The following is a 24,809-nucleotide window of genomic DNA, read 5'->3' on the forward strand; positions in this document are numbered from 1 at the left end:
TCGACTTTGAATACAAGTCTTGGATAGCCCTCAAAAGCCACAATACTCCTGCAGCACCCCACAAAATACCTTGTTTGAAATGGTGGTAGGCTTTCTCTGGATCCACGAAACACATGTAGGCTGGAGAACCATACACCCATGAACCCTTAAACAATTGTGCAAGGATAAAGATCTGGTCCACTGGTCCACGGCGAGGACGAAAGCAACATTGATCCTCCTAGTTCTGAGGTTCAACAATCAGTCGGTGCTCGCTCTCCAACATCCCAGAGTAAGCTTTCTCAGGGAACCTGAGCAGAGTGATCCCCGATATTCGCTGCAGCCCCAGAAACTATCCATCTTATTTTGCCCCATGCTAGCAAGATATTCTTCATCTCATTTGTTTTGTATCATCTATTTGGTGAATGAAGACGTGCTTTTTGCAACTCAAATGCTTCAAAATCCCTCCTGGAATTTGATGAATTTCACTCGTGTTTTACTAATGCTTACATACAAGCTTTAGTAAAACACAAACAGAATTTCTTTAGTGCACACTTTAAAATGTTTGTATGCTTTGAAGTCCTGCTGTGAAAATCTATACTACATTGTTCAGCTGTGTTCAGCGTAAATTGGTTAGTGTAAAAACAAACAAAAAAATAAAAAACATTATTTTTTTTTAAATTAAATTGAGATAAATATCCTGTGGTTGACCTTTTTAAGCATATCAAGTGCTATTTCCAAATGTCTAATTCAATAAAAGATGTATACATGGATCTCTTCCTCCCTCGGCAGTATTATTGATCTTGTTTAACACAACACTGAACTTTGAAAATATTGCCTTATCGTTTTTTTTTTTCTTTCTCGTTTTTTTTTTTTTTGTAAACTAAATATCAGTCTATTAGAGTCTGTATCCAAGTCAGTGACTCAGACAGGGAGCTCCTTCTACCAGGTTACGCTATGGATTACCCAGGCTGCCTCCTTCCAATAGTCTGTTTGGGTTTAATATGAGTCTCACCTCTTCTAATGGATCTGGCGGTCATAGGAAGGACACGCAGCACCCTTTTTACCCAGAGGTGTGTGTGTGTGTGTGTGTGTGTGTGTGTGTGTGTGTGTGTGTGTGTGTGTGTGTGTGTGTGTGTGTGTGTCATGAGTGGAGAGCTGTGCTGATGAGTCCCGAGTCTGATCTCTCCCTGGATGTGAGAAGCCTCAGAAATAGTTATCTTCATTTTTATGGGCATGGGCTGTCTCTGTTTGTGCGAAGGTGTGTATCTGTCCGGCTGTGGGGTTCAGAGCGGAAGATTTGGGAGTCGTTGAACGGTCACCTTTGTAATAAAACGTGTTTTATAGGACGCACAATAAGCCAACCGCCTGCTGTCCTCCGGCGCGGGGCTTTCAGGTTTGAGGGGCCATGCAGTGAGACGTCTGCTGAGGTGGGACGGGATGTCGAGCCTGTCAGTACCTTTGACAGCTGTAACCGTGGTTACCAGATGTTCTCATCACACCTGTCTCACACTTGTATAATCATTGCGCTAAAAGCTGGCGGCGTCCCACCTCTTGTAGATCTCTCTTTGAAGGCTGAAGGCACTGAAGCGTTTCCTGCACATTTTAATGGACCTCTGTTCAACTTTCCAGTCCTCATTCATTTTTATAGCTCTGCGTCTTGCCTCTGAAATCCTCATTCACTTCACAGAAATCATTCCCTTCCTTTTTAACGCTGTCGGCCAGGCGGCCTGCTGTGGGCCATTACATATCACCTCTGGGACATGACGCATATTTGAATATGAAAGATGCTCCGTGGTGTGCTTTTTTCTTCTTCTTCTTTTTTTCTTTTAAGTTTTTGAGCTTTGCTGCTCGATAAAGGAGATGTGAGGTTCACCAAAGCGTCGCCTTCACCATCTCCCCCCTCCCTCTCGGAGGCCATCTGTGCTCAGAAAGTTTGTTCTCTCTCATGCTCTACGTGAAGGTCTAAAGTTTTAACTTACAATTTAAGATCATTGTCTGTTATTCCCCAGGAATCAAACTCAAACCTCGAAATTCAAATAAGCTGTTCCTTTCCGTCGGGCTTATCAGGCCCGTATTAAGACAATGTGGTGCCCCTGGGCACTATACCTCAAAGCCCCCCCCCCCCCCCCCCCCTCCCCCCCTTACCCGTGCTGTCCTCCGGTCAAAAACATCAGACATAATCAAGGGGATTTCTGTAATGTAATTTACTATTCACTTACTTACACAACTACATGTAGGCATATGAGCAGTGAGCAATATTCAAATATCTCATTTTAAAATGTTGAAATCAAAAAAATCTTGATTTATTTATCATTTATTATTATTGTGACAAGAGTGTTCACAAAACGAATAACGCATGGTCTTTCAACAATTTCAAGTAAATAATATAACAATTTATGAAAAATATATTTTTAAAGCATGTGTCATGTGGTGCCCCCCCATCGTTGGTGCCCCTGGGCACTGGCCCACTGGCCCTTATGGATAATCCGGCCCTGGGGCTTATTGGCGTGTATTAAACGCTTTCCCTGCAGTTCTTTGCCTTTATTGGGTCATTAACTTATATGAAAAAAAAATAAGAGTATTTTCTTTTAATTAACTGCTTGAATGTTGCTAAATGGAGGCACTTCATTCCCCCTCCCAGACTCCTACCCTTGTTTTCCCCGTTTTTTTTTTCTGCTCTCTGTCAGCATGATCTGTCAGATAATAGCAAGTCCTCTCAGCAGCAGAGCATGCAGGGGGCAGGGAGAGACATTTGTGACTCTGAAGAGAAAATGGATATTAACATTTCTGCCGTCCTGGCAAAAAACGATGAACAGGATCGTCTGAAAGGACCGTCTACCTCTGGTGGATTGTTTCGTACAAGTATAGGCCCGTGTTGACAGGACGAGCCCGTCTGGGAGCATAACGGGTGGAAACGGTTGACTTGTTGGGACAGAGAAGAGTTTGTGCGTGCGTGTGTGTCGTGATTCTGCTTACAGGTTTGTTAATGTTTGATCCAGGTGACATGTTGCGTGAACGTGGGCTCAGTGTGTAGTCGTTCTGAATGAGGGGACTACTGCTGGAAACAAGTCTGCGTGCAGCTAGGAAGCACCTTCGTCAGTGAAAACAATCGGAACAAAAAAAAACACGTGAAAACAGGAGTCAGGAGTTTTGCTGATATTTTAGTCAGAGTGAACGGCTGTGCTGTTTATTTTTAGCTTCTTTTTACACATAAAATAATCACTCCGCCAGAGGGGAGTAGCACAATGCCTCCCTGACAGCATGAAGCTCATTATAAAGTGCTACTTCTCACTTTTTCTGTCTGGCTGAACAGCAAAGACAGAAGTTTTTTTTTTTTTTTTTTTTTTAGAAGATTTAGCTGACGCTTGGCTGTCCTGGTTTGGCACAAAACACAAACTTGTGCCTAAAAGATGTGCTGCAATGGTTTTGAAAAGTCCCAGCGGTGAATTAAATTAAAACATGACATCACATTGTAACAAGATTGCTACCACAAGATGTGAATATGGAAACATCACGTTGTTTCTCATATAGAGGAAGTCTGTGTTGTGAACTAATGTCTTAAAGGCAGTCAGTGTGGCTAAATCTGACCTGGAGATTCTGATGTATAGCGATGTATTCTTTTATAGCGAGGTTGTGGCGACATTTTGGGAAGCTAAATTCTCCTTAACAAGACAGGAAGGATTTGAATGTTCTGTAAGACAATATTGCTGTAGCGTCCCATTCGAATATCAAATTCAAACATTTAATGCGGTGGTCCAACCAAACCTGAATCAATACTGCTCACAGATTCTTTAATAAGCTACAGAGGATTTTTTTAATGCTTGAAAAGACAAATAATAATAATTTAGTTGGTCTTTTTTAATCTGTATACACTAAGGTGCATTTTGCGTTCATCTCATAGCTTCCAGTTTGGCGCGAAACTACTGGGTTGTTTAATTTTCTTTCAAGCATTTAAAATATCTCGTTTTAGTCTTGTGAACCAAATGTTGTATATCAGATTGTTGGATCCCTGGAGATGGATACTAAATCCCGTCCTGTCAGAACTAAAAGTATAGAGGATGGATGCATGAATGGCTCTTCAAAGTGTTGGATTCTTGGAATATTTGGTTCTAGCTCCCTTAACTTCAAGGCTTTCTTTGCCTGCTAGTAAGAACTGTTTATCCTTTTTTTTCCCACACTGCACATCTGACATTATTTGTCCTTTTTTCTGGGGCTTTGATTCTTCAAAGATGAGCCAATTGATTTTGTTCAGGATGTTTTGGTTTAAAACAAAAAACAATTCGAATCATTTAAGCTTTTTCTTTCCTCTTTTTAAAAGCTCTTTATGATTGTGTGCCAGCTAAAAATTTCGATTTGGGTTGTTGAGACTTGTGTTGCCTTCCTTTGTTAGATGTATTTCACCTCCAGGTTTATTATTGATGTGAAGGCTTTCACATAAGGGTCCGGAACATGCATTGTAATACAATCTCATGCCAATTTTTATATATTTTATACTGTTTGTATGATTGTTTTGATGCAACACGTTTTTGGCCCATTCCTACATTCCCTACTGCTTGACTATAATGCCTACAGTACCTCCTCCATCCCATTTATTCTGGCTCTTACCCTCTCATGCTCTACATTCCTTCACCCTGTTCTCATGCCTCTTACTAATCTCATGCTACATTTTGCTCCCCTGTGTTTTTACCTCTCTTGATCCCAGTCCTCATCTCTCTGTTTCAGTTTCCATCTCCCTCTATCCTTGCCCTCCCTCCCTCATCCACCATTCCCTCCTTTCATCTTCTAATCTGGTGTTAGAAGGGCCAGTCTGGGTACCCAGCAGGGTATGGAGTCAGATATTCAGGACTTGCCCTCCCGTTTGGAACCTACATTGGTACACGTTGTAAAATAGGTCACATACTTAAATGTTACAGGTCATTAAACAAGATTTTAATTCTCGGACAATGTTGACCTGAGTAAATACAAGAAACAGTTTTCACCGTAAATACAAGAAGCGGATTTCATTTACTAAGGAGAACAAAAACTCCCATAACAAGAAAAAGTAATTGCTAAGTTGGGTTTCACTAGATGCATCCAGACTTGTTTACCATAGGACCTGTTGGATCAAGAAAAGAAAAAAAACCCTCTCTGACCGCATGAAGTTGACTGAAAGATCTCATAAAACTAACACGTTATTGCCCTGACCTTGATGGGGATAAATCAGGCTTTTCAATTCTTCCTTTTCACATTGAAATCATTCATCATTGGTCTATGTAAAGTGGAAATACAATGCTTTGGTCTGAATTCCTCGTTACTTTACCGCCACATTCCCCCTTTTTTCCCCTGTTCTGGTGTGCATCTAAGAGCAACTTGTTTTGGTGCTTTAAATCTGACCCTCAGGTCACACAGGGTTCCATTTCACCCCATTTGGCCATTTTTGTAGTATGCTCGGGGATGGTGCGATGAACAACCAATGACTTATACACCTGTAGCTTTGCCATCCTTCAACTTGGACTACAAAACCGCTTAGATGAATTAAAAATGGCAGATTCGTAGGGCTGGTAAGCTGGAAGTCCATGACCTTGTTTTGCAGGTCCACAGCAAATACTGTGAAATAACTGTTAAAAGCGTTATAGAAAACAGAGAAAACTGAACGGCTTGAAAAAATATGAACCAAAAAGAATATGAAGATACAGGCAGCTCCTGGAGAGACTACATTCACATTTTCTGGACTCCTAGAGACTCCAAGCACACAACAAAAATGTATTTAAGGATTAAAAAAGAGATTTTTGCATGAAAAAAAAAAATAGCTGAGAAACTGAGTCATTAAAATCTAGCACTCTGGGAAGGGCTACAAAGCCACTGTAAGACTTAGAGGCTTACGTGACTAAACACTGAGAGCCGTTATCCGCAATTAGAGAAAATGTATAACAGCGGTGAACTTTCCCATGTGTAGCTGACCTACTGCAGTTACTCCAGGAGTGCAATAACGACTTTATCCAGGAAGTCACAAAGAACTGAGGAAAGCATATAGAATACTGCAGGTCTCACCTAAGCTCAGCATTCATGATGAGAAAGGCCAAAAGCACATCTTAATGATCCACAAGACTTGGAGATATAGTTGGGAAAATATTCTTTGAACTTATGAAACAAAATCAGAACGATTGGACAGGAAAAGCTAATAGTATCATAGTCCAACTGAAGACCTGGACAACTTGCCATACTGGATGGATTGTGCCCTCCAGCAGTATCCTAAAAGAGAATATCCAGCCATCATGTTGTGACCTTAAACTCAAGAGCAGTTCGATTTTTGGAGAGATTTTGGAGTTGCCTGGCCAAAGTGTGGACTTAAATCTGATTGAGAAGCTGTGGCTTGACCTTAAACAGGCAGTTCATGGATAAAAACCCTGAAGTATGACTGAATTAAAACAACTGTGCAAAAAGGTGTGGATCAAAATTCCTCCCAATAGCAATGTAAAAGACTCACTGCCAGATATAAGAAATGGTGGCACAAAATGTATTAGGTTGAGAGGGTAATTACTTGTTCATATAGAGCCAGGTAGAGTTGGATGGCTTCTTCTTTTAAATGAAATCATTAGAAACTGCATTTGGATCTAAACTGTAACCCTGGGAGGTAGGAAGTAGTAGTTATTGGTAATTGGGACAGCATAACCCAAGGAAGCAAGACTCCGGGCTCCATTTCTGACCTCTGAACCCAATTTGTTGAATGGAGCTTTGTGCTTTGTAACAACAGAAGAAAAGTATGTCAGCTCATATTGTTCTCCGAGCAGAGTCAGAAAAGCACGCAGAGAAGATCCGGGGTGATTTTAGGCTGAGCATCACCATGGAAGCAGACTGAAGAGACTGTAGGAGATGAAAAGTGGGGGAAGATAGAGCGAGACTGACAGAGTGTGCACAGACAGAAAAAAAAATCACCTGTGCTGACAAAATATAATGAGAGGGTAGATAAATTGTTTGCATAAGTAGGAAAAAGCAAAGTTTTCAGGGTTATTTAAGTCCATGAAAAGCAAGGATGCAGAGGGAGGTATAGATTTGAGATGGAGCTAAATTGAGACAGTGTTCAGGCATTTAACTTTGGGTTTATCTCCAGTTTTTTCGTCAAATTACGTTAAATTGGCTATGTTTCTTTCTTTTTAATCCTTTTTGCTTACCGTTTTCTGAAGATGTTAGATTGTATCTGTGTAAAATATGAGTTGTTTGAGTTTTGTATACTGATTGGAGGCATGTTGGCAGTGTTTTATCTCACATTCACACTCTGTGACCTTGTGTTGACTGGTTGCCCCTGTGCCTGGGAGAGTAGGGGGGTGGGGGTGGGGCATTATTTGCTCTCAAAATACAAAGGGAATGTGTGAGAAAAGGTTCACTTTGTGTTACCCTTGGCAAAGAAATAGGTAGAGGTAAGGATATAGTTTCTCTAGCTCAGCTGTATCCCACAGCTCAGGCCTGTGTGTGTGTTTGACTGGGGATGGTTATTTCTTTCTTTATCTCTGTTTATGTTCTGTGGCAAGGCAGAAAGGACATCAAGGTTACTGCTATTTGAGACCAGCTTTCTGCAGACCGTACATACATGTGTATTTGTGGGGGGGTTTCCATCAGTCTGTGTGTTGCAGGAAAGTTCTTTGCAGTACGCCATAGCAAGAAAACAGAGAAGTAAATGAGCTTCTGTGAAAAAGTTAGTTTCCTTGGTGGGTTTTTAAGGCAATCATTATACCTTTAAGACCTGGTTTCCCCCATAGATGACCAAAGGGAAACAAATGTTTGCACACTTAGGGTTTCTTAATGTTCAAAGATTCTATTAAATAACTTGGTTAAGTTTTTCTTTCTTTCTACTGTCACTGTGCATGCTCATCCAGGAGGAGTATGTGCTCAATGAGTGAAAACAATCTGCTTGCTTTTATTAGATACAAAACCTTTTGACCAATTTGCCTGTATGATGTGGTAGAATTGACTTTGTAAAATGCCTTGAGACAAAGTGACAATGTATAAATGAACTGAACTGAATTGCTTCAGTTGCCTAAACTGAAGCAATTCTATTATCTATGAGGTAAACTATTATCTCTGAGATATGGACAAATTCCATGTTTGAAGAAAAAAGCTAATGTTTCGTCTGGATCTGACCGGAGCTTAAATCATAATAGTTTTTAGAAGTTTGCGCCAACGCCGGACTCGTGGTTCCTTTGGAGGAATGCATTCTTAAACAAGTGCCTGGTTAGGGTTTTGCTCTTTTCTTGCACTTTTTTCCCACAGTTTTTTTTGGTCAGCGTTGCCCAAGGAGTAAAAGTCTGTCACATTTCAGAATCATGGAATTTATGTTCGTGTGTTGCATAATTGTAGTAAACAGCATTCTCAACAAAATACTTTATTCACCAATGCTGAGATTATTAGTTTTACCTCTTGAAATCTAGCTTTGCTCTCTAGGCTCCTGGTAATTAACATGGGAGCACGTTATATCTCACCATAACAATTGTAATATTAAGGTTTTATAATTCACCAGACAGAGAACCTGTTAATTCAGCCAGACACGATGTTAATGTTTGTTCACATTGAGCGTGAATGTGTCAGGCCAAGCAACAGATTTACATGATATCCCTATGTACAGGTGCCACAGAGGACTAACGTGACGCAAAGCCACAGAGGCAATTCTAGCGACGCAAAACATGCGATTTTGACGATTAAAGCGAAGCAAAAGCGCCACAAAACCTGCAAGGGATACATAGTTGTTGGAGTTGAAATGGACAAAGTCACAGCTGAAACCCATGCAGGTAATTAGGATCAGTGCAGGTGAAGCTGCTCCCACTAATTAGCAGAGTGGGCAGCTGAATACATCCATCCAGCCCAAATAACAACAGAATACCGGCTGGATGCATGACAGTAATTAAGCCACACAACATTCTTTGTTTTTATTACAGTAGATCTATGTAAAGTGTTTTTAAAAATCCTGTGTAATCCATCTATCATTCCACCTATCTATGCTTCCATCCATCCATCCATCCATCTGCTGTCAATGTTCCATGTGCATTTCCATTCATCCTCCCATCAGTTAGTCAGTGTTTCAGTTGCTGAGGTTCTGATGTAAAGTCTGACCACTTTAGAATCATCTGTCCTAACTTTAATGTGAATTTGTATAAAAGTTGGCACTTTAGTGCTTTGATTCTGAAACAGCACAGAATTTTGATTTTAAAATCCGTCGGAACTACATAGTACACTGAATCGCAGTTATCATCAAAATGTGCAATATTGCAAATGCAAGCGACTTCTTGGACTTCTTTTTTTACATGTCTTGTCTGGCAGTGTAGCATTAATAATTGGTATCTTAATGCCAAAGAGAGCCCAATAGATTTTACTTTCACAAGTGGAGCATTACTACTTTCGCCATAGTGCTCCGCTTGATTTATATATGCAAAAAGCTTTGTTAGATTTTATCCTGGGAATATTTCACATTCAATGGACACAAAAACAGGAAGGTAGAAGAGGAAAAAAAAGGAACAGAAACAGATGATACAAAATGCTAAAAGGGAGAAAAGGTAACAAAATAGAGGAGAGGAAAAGGAGAGAACAAGATAACGTCCTTGGAGTCTGCTTCTACACCTGCAAAGAGATATATAAAAAGAGCAGCAAAATCAACCAATAAAGTATTACAGGTACACAATATTGTTTAATACAAGACGTACAAAGTGACAGCTAAAGCTAATGATTTTCTGTACAGAAGTGAATCTGTAAGCACCTGAATACAAGCACCTGTAGGCGTTTGTAAGAGTGCACTTTTATATGTAAGGTTTATCAATAGGAAAATTCTCAATAGTGGTTGTGAGAAACCAAAGACCTGCCCCCTGAAGCACAGAGACAGACACCGGGGAGACCAGAACCCCAGATGCTTGAAAGGAGACCCAGAGCAAAGGTGCCCAAGAGGGACCAACACAGGGATAGTTCCGCTCCCCCACCCCCCCACCCCCCCATCCCCTGGAAGAGCAGAGAGGAGCCCCAAGAAACCCCCCCAACAGCCACAGCGCCAAAGCTCCTGGGAGCGGCAGCGATGAGCCCGCAGGCTCCGCTGGCAGCCATGCCGGAACGGATCCAGCCATGGGCCCAGAGACCTGAGGCACAGGGGCACCCCACACTCCGGCGGGGCCCCGACAGAGCCACTGGGCCCAAGCTCCGCAAACCAGTCGCCAGGAGTGAGCCAGCACACACCCAAGTACCCAGCCCTGGACACCCAGGACCACCAACGCACCAACGGGGTAAAACGCCAGCCAACAGAGGGGAGCAGGACAGGGGGGACTCCCTACCTAGTGGAGACCTGAGATGTCCCAGGAGAAAGGGTTAGTCCATAACCCAACCTGAGAAAAAGACAGTTACATAGTCACATTCACACATTACACACACACAAAAAAGGACACGATACACACACACTTGCACTCACCACACATATCTTATACTCCCAGGCCAAGGTACCAGCACCCCAAAAGGGTATCCAGCTACCAGACCCGGGAGGTGAACCCCATCATCAGGATGGAGGGGGGACCATCAAACCCAACAGTCCCCACAACCCAACATACCCGGTCTATACTCCAGCCCCAACACCCCACCCCCATCCCAGCCAGGTCGACCCACCAGCCCATCCACCCAGAGATGTGGCTGAAATGAACTGAACGGGTCAGCCAACCAAAGCCCACCCCACAAACCCGAAGGAGCTGCCTCCCCCACACTCAACCCTCCTACCCCAGGACTCCAGGGGAAAGCAGAAGTGCCAGCCCCAGCTGACCCCCGGGACCCAAGGCCTGTCCCCAGCCCTGACCCCGACTAGGTGGCCCGCTCCTCCTCCAGGCCCCAAACTTTGAATGGCAATCGGAGAACAGGGGTGTGAGATAGCGAGCGGAGACCTCGCTGCGCGTGCCTCCGCCCACTCAAATGTCGTGTTGTTGCATGTTGTTCTGAAGTGCATTTAAAACTGTGAGGGCCAAAAGGGGGGCACCCCGCTCGGCCCAGCGCAGATTTCTTGGACTTCTTGGTTGATTTGCTGAAGCTCATGTAGATTGGTGGGGATATTGTGTAATGCTTAAAAAAAGGCAGAACATTTTTGGTTAGTTGTAACATTTTCAGCTTAATAATCTTATTAACATATTTTCCTAATATTTTATGATGCAGCCTTATTAGGAACCTTCACTGTTGTAAAAAGTGACAGCTATAATTTCTTATAGCTAAAGGCAAAATTTGGATTAGACATTACCAGGGTTTGAACATGTAAAGATATTAAAGGAATGATGTGTCACTGTCAGATGAGGCTTGTATGAGTACTTTTGCCTAGCTGCTGCCTAAACTTCAAGGTTTAGATTTGAAACATGTGAACATTTGCGAATTTCTGTGCTATACCTCCTACAGTCTTTACTTTAAGCAACCTAATTTTTATCTGCAGCCATCTAATTTCTCTTCTGTCTCCCCCTGCTCTCCAATATCAGGCTGCTGCTGAGTTTGCCAAGACCCACCTGGCAGAGGCTCTGCGCCAGCAGCTACTTGCCTATGAACGAGAGAGAGATCGAGACCGAGAAAAAGACAAAGATGAAAAAAAGGAGAGGGGAGGCCTCTCCTATCCGTCCATCCTGGAGCAGCAGATACTGACGTTAGACAGGGAAATGCTGGACAAACTCTCTGCCAACTACAATGAAGCAGGTCTGTATCTATTTAACACCCCAAATGCCTGTAAAATATATATGCTCAAATAACTTTAAACATAATGCATCCATGCAGGAACCTTTGATTTCTCCACAAATGTCAGTATGTGCCATAGATAAGTCAAGACGCTACGTTGGTTCATTAACCCTCCGGGATCTAAATGTGGAAGCAATAAATCAGCCTGAATATGAGACTACAAAACTACAGACTGTAGAGATAGAAGGAAGCCCCGTGTGTTGTGGTTCAAAGCAGATATAATAAGAACAAAATATTCCATGTTTTATGTACCTAGTATCTCGTAATGCTGCATTTTAAGCAGCATGTTCTACTTTGGTGTTGCACTTGACAGTAGCTGAATAGGGACTGTCAGCACCTGGAGGTCTTGCTTATTCAGCTGTTTGAATACAAGTTGATCTTTACAAAGCTTGTAGTAATTATCTCTGAAGCGATATATGGAAGAAAGAGAATAGCGTGAGAGAAGGAGAGGTGGGCGGAGACAGCTAAGGAATGGGTCAAATATAGGGATATTTTGTGGGAAGGGAGCATTTGGGCTGTTGAGAGGTGAACAGTACAGTGGAAAAGGACCACACTGCAGAAGTGGAAATGGAATGAGAACATATGTTGGTCTACAAAGAAAGGAAGAAAAAAGGATGAACAATACAAGCAATAAAATCTGGTTAATTTATAAAATGCTTAAGCTTTAAGGAAAGCGCATATCATTTAAACACCGTATTCACTGGTGTTTCAGCTGCTCTCCGATTACATGACGCACACAGACGGGGAGCTGCAGCATTCAACACAGTCTCTCTTTCACTGTTTATGTCATTATAAGCAGTGAAAAACACTTGAATTTGTCAGGAAAACCTCTGGTTTATTAGATCCGTAATGCAATGTGCCCTGTCCAAAACACAGTTTAGTTTAAATTGGCTGCACAAATGTTTGACGCACAGCTCCAACAGGTATCCGTAGCCGGGTTTTTGATCGAGGGCCTGATCCGATCCGAAGTGTCAGACCAGTGTGTAAGTCTGAACTATAGTGTACAGCCTATTAAAAACTGCTGACATGTGACTTGTAGGGGCCACTTGTATGAAAGAGCCATTGAGGTCTCATATCCTCATAAGTAGGAGTCATCTGATGCACTGAAGAGAATTAATAGGTGCAAATCTAGAGCAACTTTGAGGTGACTGCTTAGAATTGCTGATGCTAAGGGGCCATCCTGCTTCAGCTGTACCCTTTTCTTACTTTTGCTAAGTTCACTATTTTTCTGACCTTCAGATGAGCATCAACGTTGATGCCGGTATTGCCAGGAAAACATCAGCTTGGCAAAGCTTTCATCCTGCTCTTCAACTCTCTGTCTTCGTCCTTTAGGCTCAGCAAACTGTTGCAGTCAGCATCCATCCACAATGTTTGTTCTTTCTATTATTTTTCCATTCTGTGTTTTTAGAGCACAAATGTCAAAATCCTTTACTGTTATAAATGTAAATAGAAATCTTGCGTTATCTTGGTTGATAATTTGTAGAATAAGTTTGAAGCAGTATATAGTTGATGATGAAGTAAACATTTTGCCTCTGATTTCCAGAATTAGATTTAAAATCATTTGAAGCGCACAGTTCCCAGGCTTCTGTAGTAATTGGGTCCTAAAATGAGCCAGCGAGGAGTGAGGGGAAAGTGGCGTATGGGATTTCTCACCCCGTTCATTCGTCCCTCTGTTTGACAGCAAAACCCAAGTGCTTGAAAGAAAGATAGACTTTGATGGAGCACCCAGGGGAGCCTATTATCACTGTTACCAGAGCCTAATATGCAGCCCTTGTTCCTGTGATAGCCCAGAAGAAAATCTAATATGTATTACTTTGATATTCAACCTCTTTCACTGTGATGCCCCTAAATAAAGCCTGTTACATTTAGTACAAGAGCCTATTATTTCCCTCCCCTTTTCTATGATAGGCCTAAGTAGTCTATTATGTTTATTAATAATCTGGTATTTAGACCCCTTCACTATGATGTGCCAAAGTCTTTTATTTATCTCTTTTACCCTGAGGCCCCCTAATAAAATCTCTTATGGATATTACTAGAGTATGTAACTGGAGTACTTTATTCTTCCGCATCTTTACAGGATCAGAAATTTGCTTCCTTACCTTTAAATAAACACTAAGTTGGTTTATTTTGTCTGTTACCAGAGTCTGTTCCACCTCTTTTACTCTGATATCCCAAAATAAAGACTATTATGTAAACAGGCTCTCCGGTGCAGAGGGATATTCTGCTTAGTAGATCCACAAACGTGCAGGGCACAGCGGTGCCTTGTCCAGATACCGATCTGGCTTGGTTTTCCTCTGCCTTTCTGAGTTTACAGTCAATTTTCTCTGTAAATTGTGTTTATCTGATTGTTGTTGCTGCAATTTACTACAAGAGCTTTTTCCTCTGCGCTTTGATACCAGTTTTCTCTGATTACTTGAAAAAATAAATTCCTTTCCCTTTAGATTAAGTGTTTGTTAAAATCAAGCATGTTTGTTCAAACACTTCAGCGTTTCACGCTCGAGCTTCTCTTTGTTTCTGAGGCAGGAAATTATTCTATTTGAACTGTGAAGGGTGCATATATTTACTTCAGAGCTTGTCCTAAAATGCAAGTCATTTAATCGAGGTTTTATCAACTTTTTTTTTCCTACTTCAGTATTTTTCTTTGTTGCAGTCAACCTGACTCTTTTTAACTCTTTAAGGGATTAAAATATTCTCTGTGATGGTGCAGATGGCAGTGCATGGGGAAGGTTGCGTAAATAATCCTATGTGATTGCCTGTTTTTTACATAAATTCAGACTTTGCCTCTAGACAGCAGCAGCAATAGGCAAGAGCACCCTCATTGTTTCTATAGGATTTAAGAGGAAAAGTAGCATCTGGATGCCCTAAAATCAATGATCAACTCTATTAAAAACGGGTTTTGGCAGTGTGCTGCTCTCTAAAGCATACAGGTGTTTGTTGACACAACGCCTGGGTGAAAGAGACATCAGTGATGACCTTATTGAAGGAGTTGCTGCTGTTCATTAGTCTGGGAAGGGTTATAAGATTATTTCCAAACAATCTGAGGCAAGTTTTGCACAGGGAGAAAGACTATTAATGTGTGGACATCGACTTAGATAACTGCCAGCCTTGATGGGGGGGGGGGGGTCCTTTGTCTGTCATCGTTTGAATATGGTGAAAAAGTTCAATATTTTTAGTCACTCATTTGCCAAAGAGAGACTCATCAATTATATGGATTCATTACACACAGACAGAAATATTTCTAGTGAGTTTGATGATTATGTCTTCTAGACAATGAGAATTACATAAATTCAGTAAAAAAAGAAAGAACATTTTAACATTCTTAGGTTGGGCTTACTTTTGCATGAATTACTGCGTCAGTGCAGTGTGGCATGGAGCCGATCATATATGATATACGAGTTTCACTTTCATGTTTCTCTCCGGGGAGAGGGTTTCCCTTCTGGACCTGGACCGATTGATGGATAGGAGGACGGACAGGTTTTATTTCTACTCTTTTGAGTTGAACATAAGGCCATATATCTGAAAGCAACAAGCCCAAACACGTGACATTGGGATATTGTTTTTATATATTGCATTAATATTAATTGAGATTAAAACCGTGTTTTGCTTAATACCCTCTTTCCAGTCATAACGGTGTTCCTGCCACTCTCCGTGGGTGAGCAGCATTAATGCATGACTACTAAAATAATTTAGCCTGCAGATATTCCCCCCAAGCAGTCCTTTGCGACTAGAATATTGCACACATTGATGCATTGATTTTGTTTCTGTAAACTGTGCAGCTCTAGGAAATGCAGAACCATTCTCTTAATTGCCAAAAGGCTTTTTTGAAAAAAACCTGAAAAGTGTGTTGCAGAGTTTTTTTTGGCCATCACCTCTTATTTTTCAGCCAATCAGCTGAACATGAACGGAGCTCTACCAAGGGCTCAAAAGCAGCCTGTCTGAGATGTTCAGCTCTCCACAAATGGCCACAATGATGCAGATTGGAGGGAAAGCAAAACTGGTGAGGAGATGCTAATCTTACTGGAGTGCTTAGGGTTTTCCTGTCCAAGCTAAGCTAATTATTGGCATGAGTGCTGGGTCCATGTGGACCTTGGTGCCATTCTAATAGGGAATACTGAATATATGCTTGGCATGGCTGAGCTAATTGGGAAGGGTGTGCGCGCAAAGCACCTCAGTCTATTATCTCATCACCATGGGAACTAGATAAGGATAATTAGCTGGACAGCAAGGCACCATGCTGCTTCAGCTATAAGCCCGTACAGCAGGATATAAGGATGCAAACTATGATGAAACTTAAAGAAACATCATTATTCAGGGAGCTATTTAAATTTTGTGGTATCAGCATCTCCATCAGTCAGTGTAATTTTCCTTTCAGCGTGTTTCTCACTGCTTTGTCTCTGTTTTACTCGCTTGAAACTAGGATAAACAACACAATGTTCAGTTTTTATACCTATTGTAAAGAATTGCCATTTGGCCAACTAACCTCTCATCTTGTGCTCTCAATTTTTATTTTATCTGTCTTGTCACCTCTCATTGTGTACAGACTTACTGCATCAGGAAGGATGGAAGGACCGTCCCAACAGGCTGTCATACAGTGCCCTAAACCTTGAGCTTTGCCCATTTTGTCACATTATAACCACAAATTTCTTTTTACTCTATTTGGATTTCTATGTGCTTGTTAAGTAGCTTAAATTTGTGACATGAAAGAAAGATGAGATATGGTTTCTAAAGTTTTTACCAATAAAAAAATGAAAAGCCCAGTTTACTCAGTTACCCCTAAATAAAATGCAGTGCAACCACTTACTTTCTGACCTCTGTGAGCAACATCACACATGCACACTGAGGTTACACCAGTATTACACCTGTTCAAAATCTGAGATTATAACTCAGTTAGTTACATGTCTTACTAAAATAATCAAATTACAGCAATAATTTCTCTTAATTTACTTAGTTAGGACACAACTGATTTAACCCGATTAAATGAAAAATGCAAACATCTTGCCTTTTTTTTTTTAGCTGTATAGTATGTTTTTTGTCAGAGTAGGGGTCTTGCCAAGGAAGAACTGAGAGACATGTACATATTTCAGAGTTCAAATTGTTTTGCGATTAAATTATTTACATCTGTGCAATGAGATTTAGCACAAACATGTGGTAATGTGTGCTGCCTTGCTTCTGTCGGTCTGCTCCAGGGCAGCTGTGGCTACAATGTAGCTCACCACCGTCAGGGTGTGAATGACTGACCAGCGATTTGGGGTCGTCGGACTTGATAAAGTGCTATGCACGTTTAAGCCATTTATATATATTGCTGTCGTCCTCAGGCATGCGCTCAGAAAATTAGAAACGTATAAACAGAGCTGCTTTTCAAAAACAGAGGTAGAACAAGAAGGCTGGTCAGAAACCAGCAGAAGCCGTGCGCTGCAAAGGACTCCATCTGCAGCTGATAACGCCAGTGGAGCAACAGCGCTCCAGAAACAAACAGAAGGTGTAGCGCTCAAAAAACAACCAACGGCACTTACGATCTCAGATAAGCGGATCCCAAAGAACACAGCGACAGAAACAGTTGACATGTGGCAGGAGTAACAAAGAAGCACACCGCAACCTGCCCAACTATAAAAGGTGTCTTTCCCACCCGTTCCCGTGGGACCGTGGAAAACCATCTCACCAGAAATGCAAAGTGGTACAAAATAACTTTGTTTATTATTATTATTATTATTATTTTGTTTCCAGTTCAGCTGCACAGATTTGCTGTGCGCGCTGAATCCAGATGCAGTGCGCGATTGTGCGTGCGTGCAGCTTTGAAGGAAAAGTGGACTTAACTAGCATGTAGTTCTGTGACTTCTACTTAGTTTGTTAGAGAACAGTAGTGAAGAAAGGCATCATGAAGACCAAAGAACAGTTGAGAAGTTTAAATCACACTTAAAACAATGTAATACTGTTCAATCCATCAACTATTAAAGCTATAGTTGGTAATCCTATTCAGAAACACTTTTTGTTATACTGGGTAAAATGGTCCTTCCATCCTGAAAGTAGTAAGTACATTATGTATTGAAAAAAATTTAACTCTGTGGGAGCCGTAGGCCTGTAAAAACTCTAACCAATCCCTGCCATTCAGTCAGATTGGTCATTTGCGATCCTGCCCTCACGCCCTCTGTCCCGATTACAGCATTTGTCACTGACTGACGTTCTGGGCTTTATGTAATTTTAAATATTAAATATTAAAGCAAATATTTCTAAAGTGTTTGAGGACTTTTATAAAAATGGCACAATAATTGTCATAAATGTGTACAGTGATCTGTTGTGGGCATTCTTTGCAGTCTTTCCGAGGCTTTTATTTTTGTTTGTATCGATGTTGTAATTATATTGTATCAACAGAAGTTAAGAGATATATCGTGCTATAAGTTTTGGCCATATCGTCCAGCCCAAAGTAGCAGGAAAGTCCTGTGAGACAACCTGTTAGAGGTCGGAGGTTCACCTTCCAGCATGCCACATCCAAAGCTACAGTGGAATGGATCAGTTCGTAGCATATTCGTTAGCATGACCTAAAAACTATTTTCAATTGAGAATCTGTTGCAAGACTTGAGGATTAATGTTCACATATCTTCCTCATTCGTTCTGGCTTAACTTGAGTTGTTTTCCTGACAAGAATGAGTAAAAGTTTAATTCTTTAGGTGTGTAAAGTAGATAGATAATTGGAGCTGTTATTGCAGCGAAAGGTGGTTCTACAGCACCAACGTAGCCGATGGGCTAAATGCAAATGTACCAAACAGTTTTCAAACTTATGTGGGAACATTTTTGAAAAACATGGAAAATGTCTCATAAGTGATGTTGGTGTCTCACACAAAATCCCAATAAAATGCCCTGGAGTTTGTGGATATAGTGTGAAAAATGTGCAAAAGCTCAAGAGGTTGTGAATACTTTACGTTGACTTTTCATCAAGGCTTTAACTGTAAACCTCTTGTGCTATTATTTTTTACAATAATGACACTCATGTTTCTCCCTGGATTTCAATCAAATCCCGGGTGTGACTTTGCCGAATGCCTCATTTTCCCCATCTTTCTCTGTCTGGGTGGTCTAGCCCCAAGTGGTGGGACCCCTTGCTTTCTCCCCTGTCTTTTCTTTTTCTCTCCTCGCCCACTCTCCAGTTTTGCCTTTTTAGTTTAGGGTTTAGCACAGTGCCAAACGGGGAGATCTGTTCTGACTCTGCAGGACTTTGGATCTCAGACAATGGGCCTCAGATTCCGAACCTACGCTCCGGGTCTGCTTGGCTGGGACACTAAACAAAGAGAGGAAGGAGAAACAAAAGCATTTTTGGACTTGAACAAGACGAGGTTAACGCGACCACTTCTTGCATGCTTTAATCTCTTATTAGCAGCTTGGTTTTTACAGCCTGACTTGAATTAGTTTCAACTGACAGTGGTTGTTATTAAGTGTTTGTTTTACATGGATTGTCTTGTAATTAAACAGTCGGCGGTTTCATCTCTGCAGTTAAAATGTTTCTGGGCTTCACCTAATCTTCAGGGTAAAATAAATCATCCTCCAAATAGGTTTAACAAGAAGCACTCGGGTATTGATGTCATGTCAGTCTTTCAGCTTCCCCATCCCTTCGGTAAAATTGAAATCTCCCCGCAACAGTTTGATGGACAGCCTGGAAAATTTGCAGACATGTTCCTGCCCCGAGGACAAATCTTACAGACTCCAGTCTGTGATCTCCTGACATTTTCCCGAACATGCAATATTTTGAGAGACGTTGGTTTGATTCTCATCCTCCTCTGCATCTTTCCTTCCTCCACTGCAGGCACTACGTGTCTGGTGGCGCTGCTGTCTGATAAGGAGTTGATCGTGGCCAATGTCGGTGACTCGCGGGGAGTTGTGTGCGATAAGGACGGAAACGCCATTCCTCTGTCGCATGATCACAAACCTTACCAGCTCAAGGAACGCAAGAGGATCAAGAAGGCTGGTGAGAAAGCTCAACCCCCGGTTGCAGACTTGTGTTTTCATCCCCTATGCCTGAACAAATGCTTTCATGAAAACTTGATCAGAGCCCCAGTTGTTGACAATAAAAGCAAGAAGTGTATTTCTTCATGATCAATAATGAGAATCATTATGCAGGGAGAGGGGGGCACATTATATCAGGTGGATGTGTTTGCATGCTATTTCAGAGGAGACTTGAGATACTGATATTAATTTAACAAAGCTCAACAGCTCCATCTAATGGTGTTTTTGTGCACTGAAAAAAAAAAACCTGATCCTTGGTAAGTTCGACTCCTAAAAAAAAGGCTTCCCACTTACAAATCCATTAATAAATTGGGGGACAAATGACAATGTTCTAACACAGTTGTACAATTGAACAGCTTAAGATAAATCATATAATCACATCCAATCATGTTTTAAAGGTAAACAGCACATGTTGATGATCTGATCAAAGCAACAGTCACAAAAATGGTTCAAGTGGCAAAAGTAAAAACCCAACGTTGCTCAATGTTGTTAGAACAAGATGGCCGATTCGTATTTACAATCATACCTTTTCCATAAATCGACGCAAACATCACCCTGTATTCCTAATGTCTAAAAGATTTTAAGCATCTTGCTGGATTATAGTTGAACATTTACCTCTGTAACAAGGCCATTACCACATTTAAAAGCTATTTACATTTGTAAACAATCTTTCTTGAAATTTTACCCCTTTGGCCCTTAAGGGTTACAAAGTATGATTCAATTTATTTTGTCAGCATTTATAAGCAGCTCTGATCTTATGAAAAGACAGTGGTTCAGATAAGTTTTTATAGTTTTGGCCACTTTTCTAATGCAAGCTTCAAATTTAGGTTGGGAAACCAAATCAACATCCAAACACTTTAGAGTTTCCTCACAAAAAGAACGTAAGAAAAGAGAAGCATCATTATTTCACCGCTTCCTTCCTAATATTCGATATTAATTCATCTTGGAGAAAAAAATGGCAAAACGAACCAAAGTATTTTCAAACTGTTTCTAAATAAAAAGATGAAAATGCCATCACTGGGATGTTACAATTTAGTTTGTCCACATCAGTACTAAGTTTAACATTTCAGGCATCAGTATCTTAGGTTTTGATAAGCTGGAAAGCGACATAAATACCACTTTACAAATAGAGTCTAAGTGGATGATTGATTTTTTGATTTGATATTTTGATTTAAATGTTTAAAAAAATATATTTTTTTGAGTTTAGAAATGAAGAACATGTAGGAACCTATACATTTTAGCATATAACCATAGTAAAGTTTAACTCACTGGGTAAATGTGAATTCTTTTCGATTCATGTTAATTATATCTTGTCAATTTATACAAAAAAAGTCACCTGAAGGCCCTCTACAGGAAAATCATATTCAAACACATTTATATACAATTATATGACCAAAAGTTCAGTTGAAATTCAGTGCGTATCAGTGCAATACAGTTCTGTCATGCCCAGGTCCAGCTACATAGAGCCCAATTCAGTCCAAATCAAAGTATAGTATAGTAATGTTAAATTTCTATGGATTTCTCAGGATTTTAAGACATTTTGAGATGTGGAATTTATAATTCAGGTTTTCTGACCACTCATCTTTTTTATTAATTTTTGCCTTTAAGGATAAATTGGGTATCTGGTGCATTTTAAATAAATGAATACACAAACTAAAAATTCAGAAAGGAATAAAATAAACAATAGGAAATAAAGAGTCATGAAAAACAAATGTCTAATATTATTTATGACCATATATTCCTGACAGATGTTAGAAAGTATCTAATATCCCTGTGAGGGATTTTATAGTGGAAAAACACATCAAACTGGTTTTGTCGTCGAACATATATTTTTCAAATCCCTGCTGTTAGGGCTGATCACCAAGGAATAAAGAGGGTTTCATGACCAAGTTTCGAAATCTCCCGTCTTCTGTGCTTATTTTCAAAGCAGTTCCCTTCTTACAGATCTGTTAAAGCTACAGCGGCTTTACCAGGATAGGAGATGAACTGAAACATATCCAACACAAACGCTTCTGTGAGAGGAAACAATGAGTAGAAACATGTCAGGGGCAGCAATCAAGATTAAAGTTCAGGTCTAAGGTGAATTCATTAGTTTCAGCTTTGACGAAATTAATAAATATTCAGGCACTTATCAACAGAACAGATATGTTGTTATAGCTGCAGTTAGATGTTTGTGATCTTCTCCTTTACTTTCAATCCCCCCTCACACCCCTAATCGTGTCATCTCGTCACCCACTTTTCCTTTCCCATCATGCCTTCTGTTTTCCCTTTGTCCTCCGCAGGCGGTTTCATCAGCTTCAACGGTTCGTGGCGCGTCCAGGGCATCCTTGCCATGTCCCGCTCTCTGGGCGACTACCCACTGAAGAACCTCAACGTGATCGTCCCCGATCCCGACATCATGTCCTTTGACCTGAACAAGCTGCAGCCAGAGTTCATGATCCTGGCCTCGGACGGCCTGTGGGACACCTTCAGCAACGAGGAGGCGGTCCGCTTCATCAGGGAGCGACTGGACGAGCCGCACTTCGGGGCCAAGAGCATCGTCCTCCAGTCCTTCTACCGTGGCTGCCCTGACAACATCACCGTCATGGTGGTCAAGTTTAAAGGCAAGACGGGTGAAAAGAAGTAAGAAATGAATAAGGGCTTCGGTTGGGAGACACCGTTGGAACGAGAACTAACCACAGATATTTCCAGCATTTGCCCGTCAAAGCTAACATCAACATCCCCCAATTGTCCCTATTTTTGAATCAGAAACAAGCTGAATTTATGCTTTGCATTAAAGATTAGACACGAATGGGAGCAGGGTTGCTGTTATGTAAATAAGCAGATTGCATTTCATACAGCTGTGGGTCTTGAGTTTGAGTTGTTATGAGTTCTTTTAAGAGGATTTTAAGGAGAAATGCAGACGTATTTCTCTTTATGTTGAACAAAAACACAACAGTGTCACTTATAGTCTTGATGTTTGAGACAGATTCTTTTTTTAAACAGATGATTTACTGTCATTACCATATTTTTTCAGTCTAATATGATGCTTAAAGGAGCATTGCGCAGGTTTAAAGGTAAAAAAAATTTCTTTCCCATACATGTCCTTACATTTGCAAAACATGTAAAATGAATTTCCTCTATTTACCGCAGTTGCCTTTATAGGCTCCATTAGTCAGTTCATGGGAGAGTGATTCAGGTCATATTCTCTTGCTGTGCGCGTGGGTGTGACACACTGCACGCTCTCGTTCACTTGGCTACTTTGTTGAGTCTCCGCTGTAATCGTTGCATTAGCGAGCGAACACGGGCTAACTTCAATATTTATAACTTTTTTACCACAGAAGACATTACCCCTCTTAAAATACCTGTGCAGTCCCAGCAGCAGATCCTTTTTCCTGTTGTCCCATACACTGGTGTCATTTCAACTTTTGGCCATAGGGGGCAGACGTCTGCAAAAAACTCTAAAACCTGCGTTATGCTCCTTTAAAAATTATTTTCACATTACTTTTTTTTTTGTCAAGTACACCTCACATGTATTATTTTAGAAGCTATTGAATATTTTTTCATAAACAACACAAATGCTAATTTTGCCTATGCCACATATATAACCCCTTAACCTGTACAGTAATAGAACTGACTAGGTTTTTATATCACATTTATTGTATGTGATGTGAGAACGAATGACTTTGAGTTGAGCTATCCTGTTTTTTTAAAGTGTTTTATCATTTTTTTGCGACTGACTTCAGTTCTGATGAATTTTCTCGTTTGCAACTTTTACGGCCGATATTAGTCAGCTCTACTGTTTCAGCACAGCTGAGATCTGTGTGACTAATAATTTTTAATGATATAACCGCAGCTTGTCGGAGAGGGATGAAAGATCTTGGAGCTAGAGATACTTCATACTCAGTGGATTGATAATGTACTTCTCATTGCTGCGGACTGCTAATTATTTGTGCATAAGATTTCACTTTTCTTATACACACAAATACTTACTATATGACATATAACTTTGATCAAATTGAAACAACATAATTTCGCTAATTTATAATTCTATGTTAAGACATAGATACAAGATAGACCTGCTAGTTAATTTTAAAATTATAATTTAGTTATATCTACAGTAAATAAAAGGCTATTATGCTGAAAGTGACAGGTTATTGTTATGTGACCTTTTAAATACAATTTCACCTTAACTAGAACAAGGGTTTGAACTTGAAGCGAGTTCGAATGTAACAGAATATTGAATTTTTGATTTTAAGATGTGTCGCTGTTGCCTTATTATTGTGTTCTGCTGCCAAAACTGCTCTTCTCTCTGTGTCATGATTTTTAAACAGGCAATCACGCCCGCACACAAGGCTCGACCTCAGCGTCATATCTTGTAAATTCAAACATGCAGCATTGAAGAACGTCTCTGAGAGACATAAAATTGTAAGATGAATGTAAATACTTTCGATGTGTTGATATCACTCAAACACGCTGTTTACGACAAAGATAAAAAAAACATATGAAAGTTCACGTGTTTTCCTTAATAATAATAATTATAATGTATCTAACAGAATGTCTGTGGCATTTGTACTTGTTTTTTCTTGATTTTAATGAACTGTAAAAAAAAAAAGCAAATTTACACTGTAAATCATAATAGAGACATTAAAGCAATGATTGTCATTTTGTTTTGTTTTTTTAATGAGGATAATTTGTAGTTTAAATTACAAACATCATAGTCTTAGGAAAATGTTACAAATAATAACCCTAAAAAACTATAAATTATAAATGAGCATTATATCCCTGACAGACGAAGGGAACTCTAATAAAATAATAATGTAAGTATTTCTAGTCTGTTTGCATTTTAATTACATGTGTAAACTAAAACATAGAACGTGAAATGTGTTCCTTTCCTTTCTTTGAAGACCTTGATTTTGATTCATGTGCAAAAAGTTTTTGGCTAATTGAATGACTGGACTGTGAGATTGCTGAGTTACAATGCTTATGCTACAGCTTTTCGTCATGTTCATACAAGGAATAGCACCTGCCTAGTTTTGTGCTCTAATTAAATTAAATGCAGACGCGCAATTCTGTAAAGAGGTTAGAAGTCCGACCACGACTTAAGAATTATAATACAACTAATAAAATCACAGCAAGGTAAAAAAAAATGG

The 24,809-nt window shown here is 40.3% G+C and overlaps 1 protein-coding gene across 1 annotated transcript in view; it reads left to right on the top strand.

Annotated features, from left to right (window-relative positions):
* Nucleotides 1-24,806, top strand: part of ppm1lb (protein phosphatase, Mg2+/Mn2+ dependent, 1Lb) — a 61,332-nt gene extending 36,526 nt beyond the window's left edge. Inside the window, exons 2-4 of the mRNA XM_012871825.3 lie at nucleotides 11,436-11,646; nucleotides 19,478-19,639; nucleotides 21,960-24,806. Coding sequence (XP_012727279.1) covers nucleotides 11,436-11,646; nucleotides 19,478-19,639; nucleotides 21,960-22,303 — 717 coding nt within the window. The 3' untranslated portion in view covers nucleotides 22,304-24,806. The remainder of the gene's footprint in view (nucleotides 1-11,435; nucleotides 11,647-19,477; nucleotides 19,640-21,959) is intronic.
* The last annotated feature ends 3 nt before the right edge of the window (nucleotides 24,807-24,809 follow it).

This window comes from Fundulus heteroclitus, chromosome 18, assembly GCF_011125445.2.
Source record: "Fundulus heteroclitus isolate FHET01 chromosome 18, MU-UCD_Fhet_4.1, whole genome shotgun sequence".
Taxonomy (NCBI): domain Eukaryota; kingdom Metazoa; phylum Chordata; class Actinopteri; order Cyprinodontiformes; family Fundulidae; genus Fundulus; species Fundulus heteroclitus.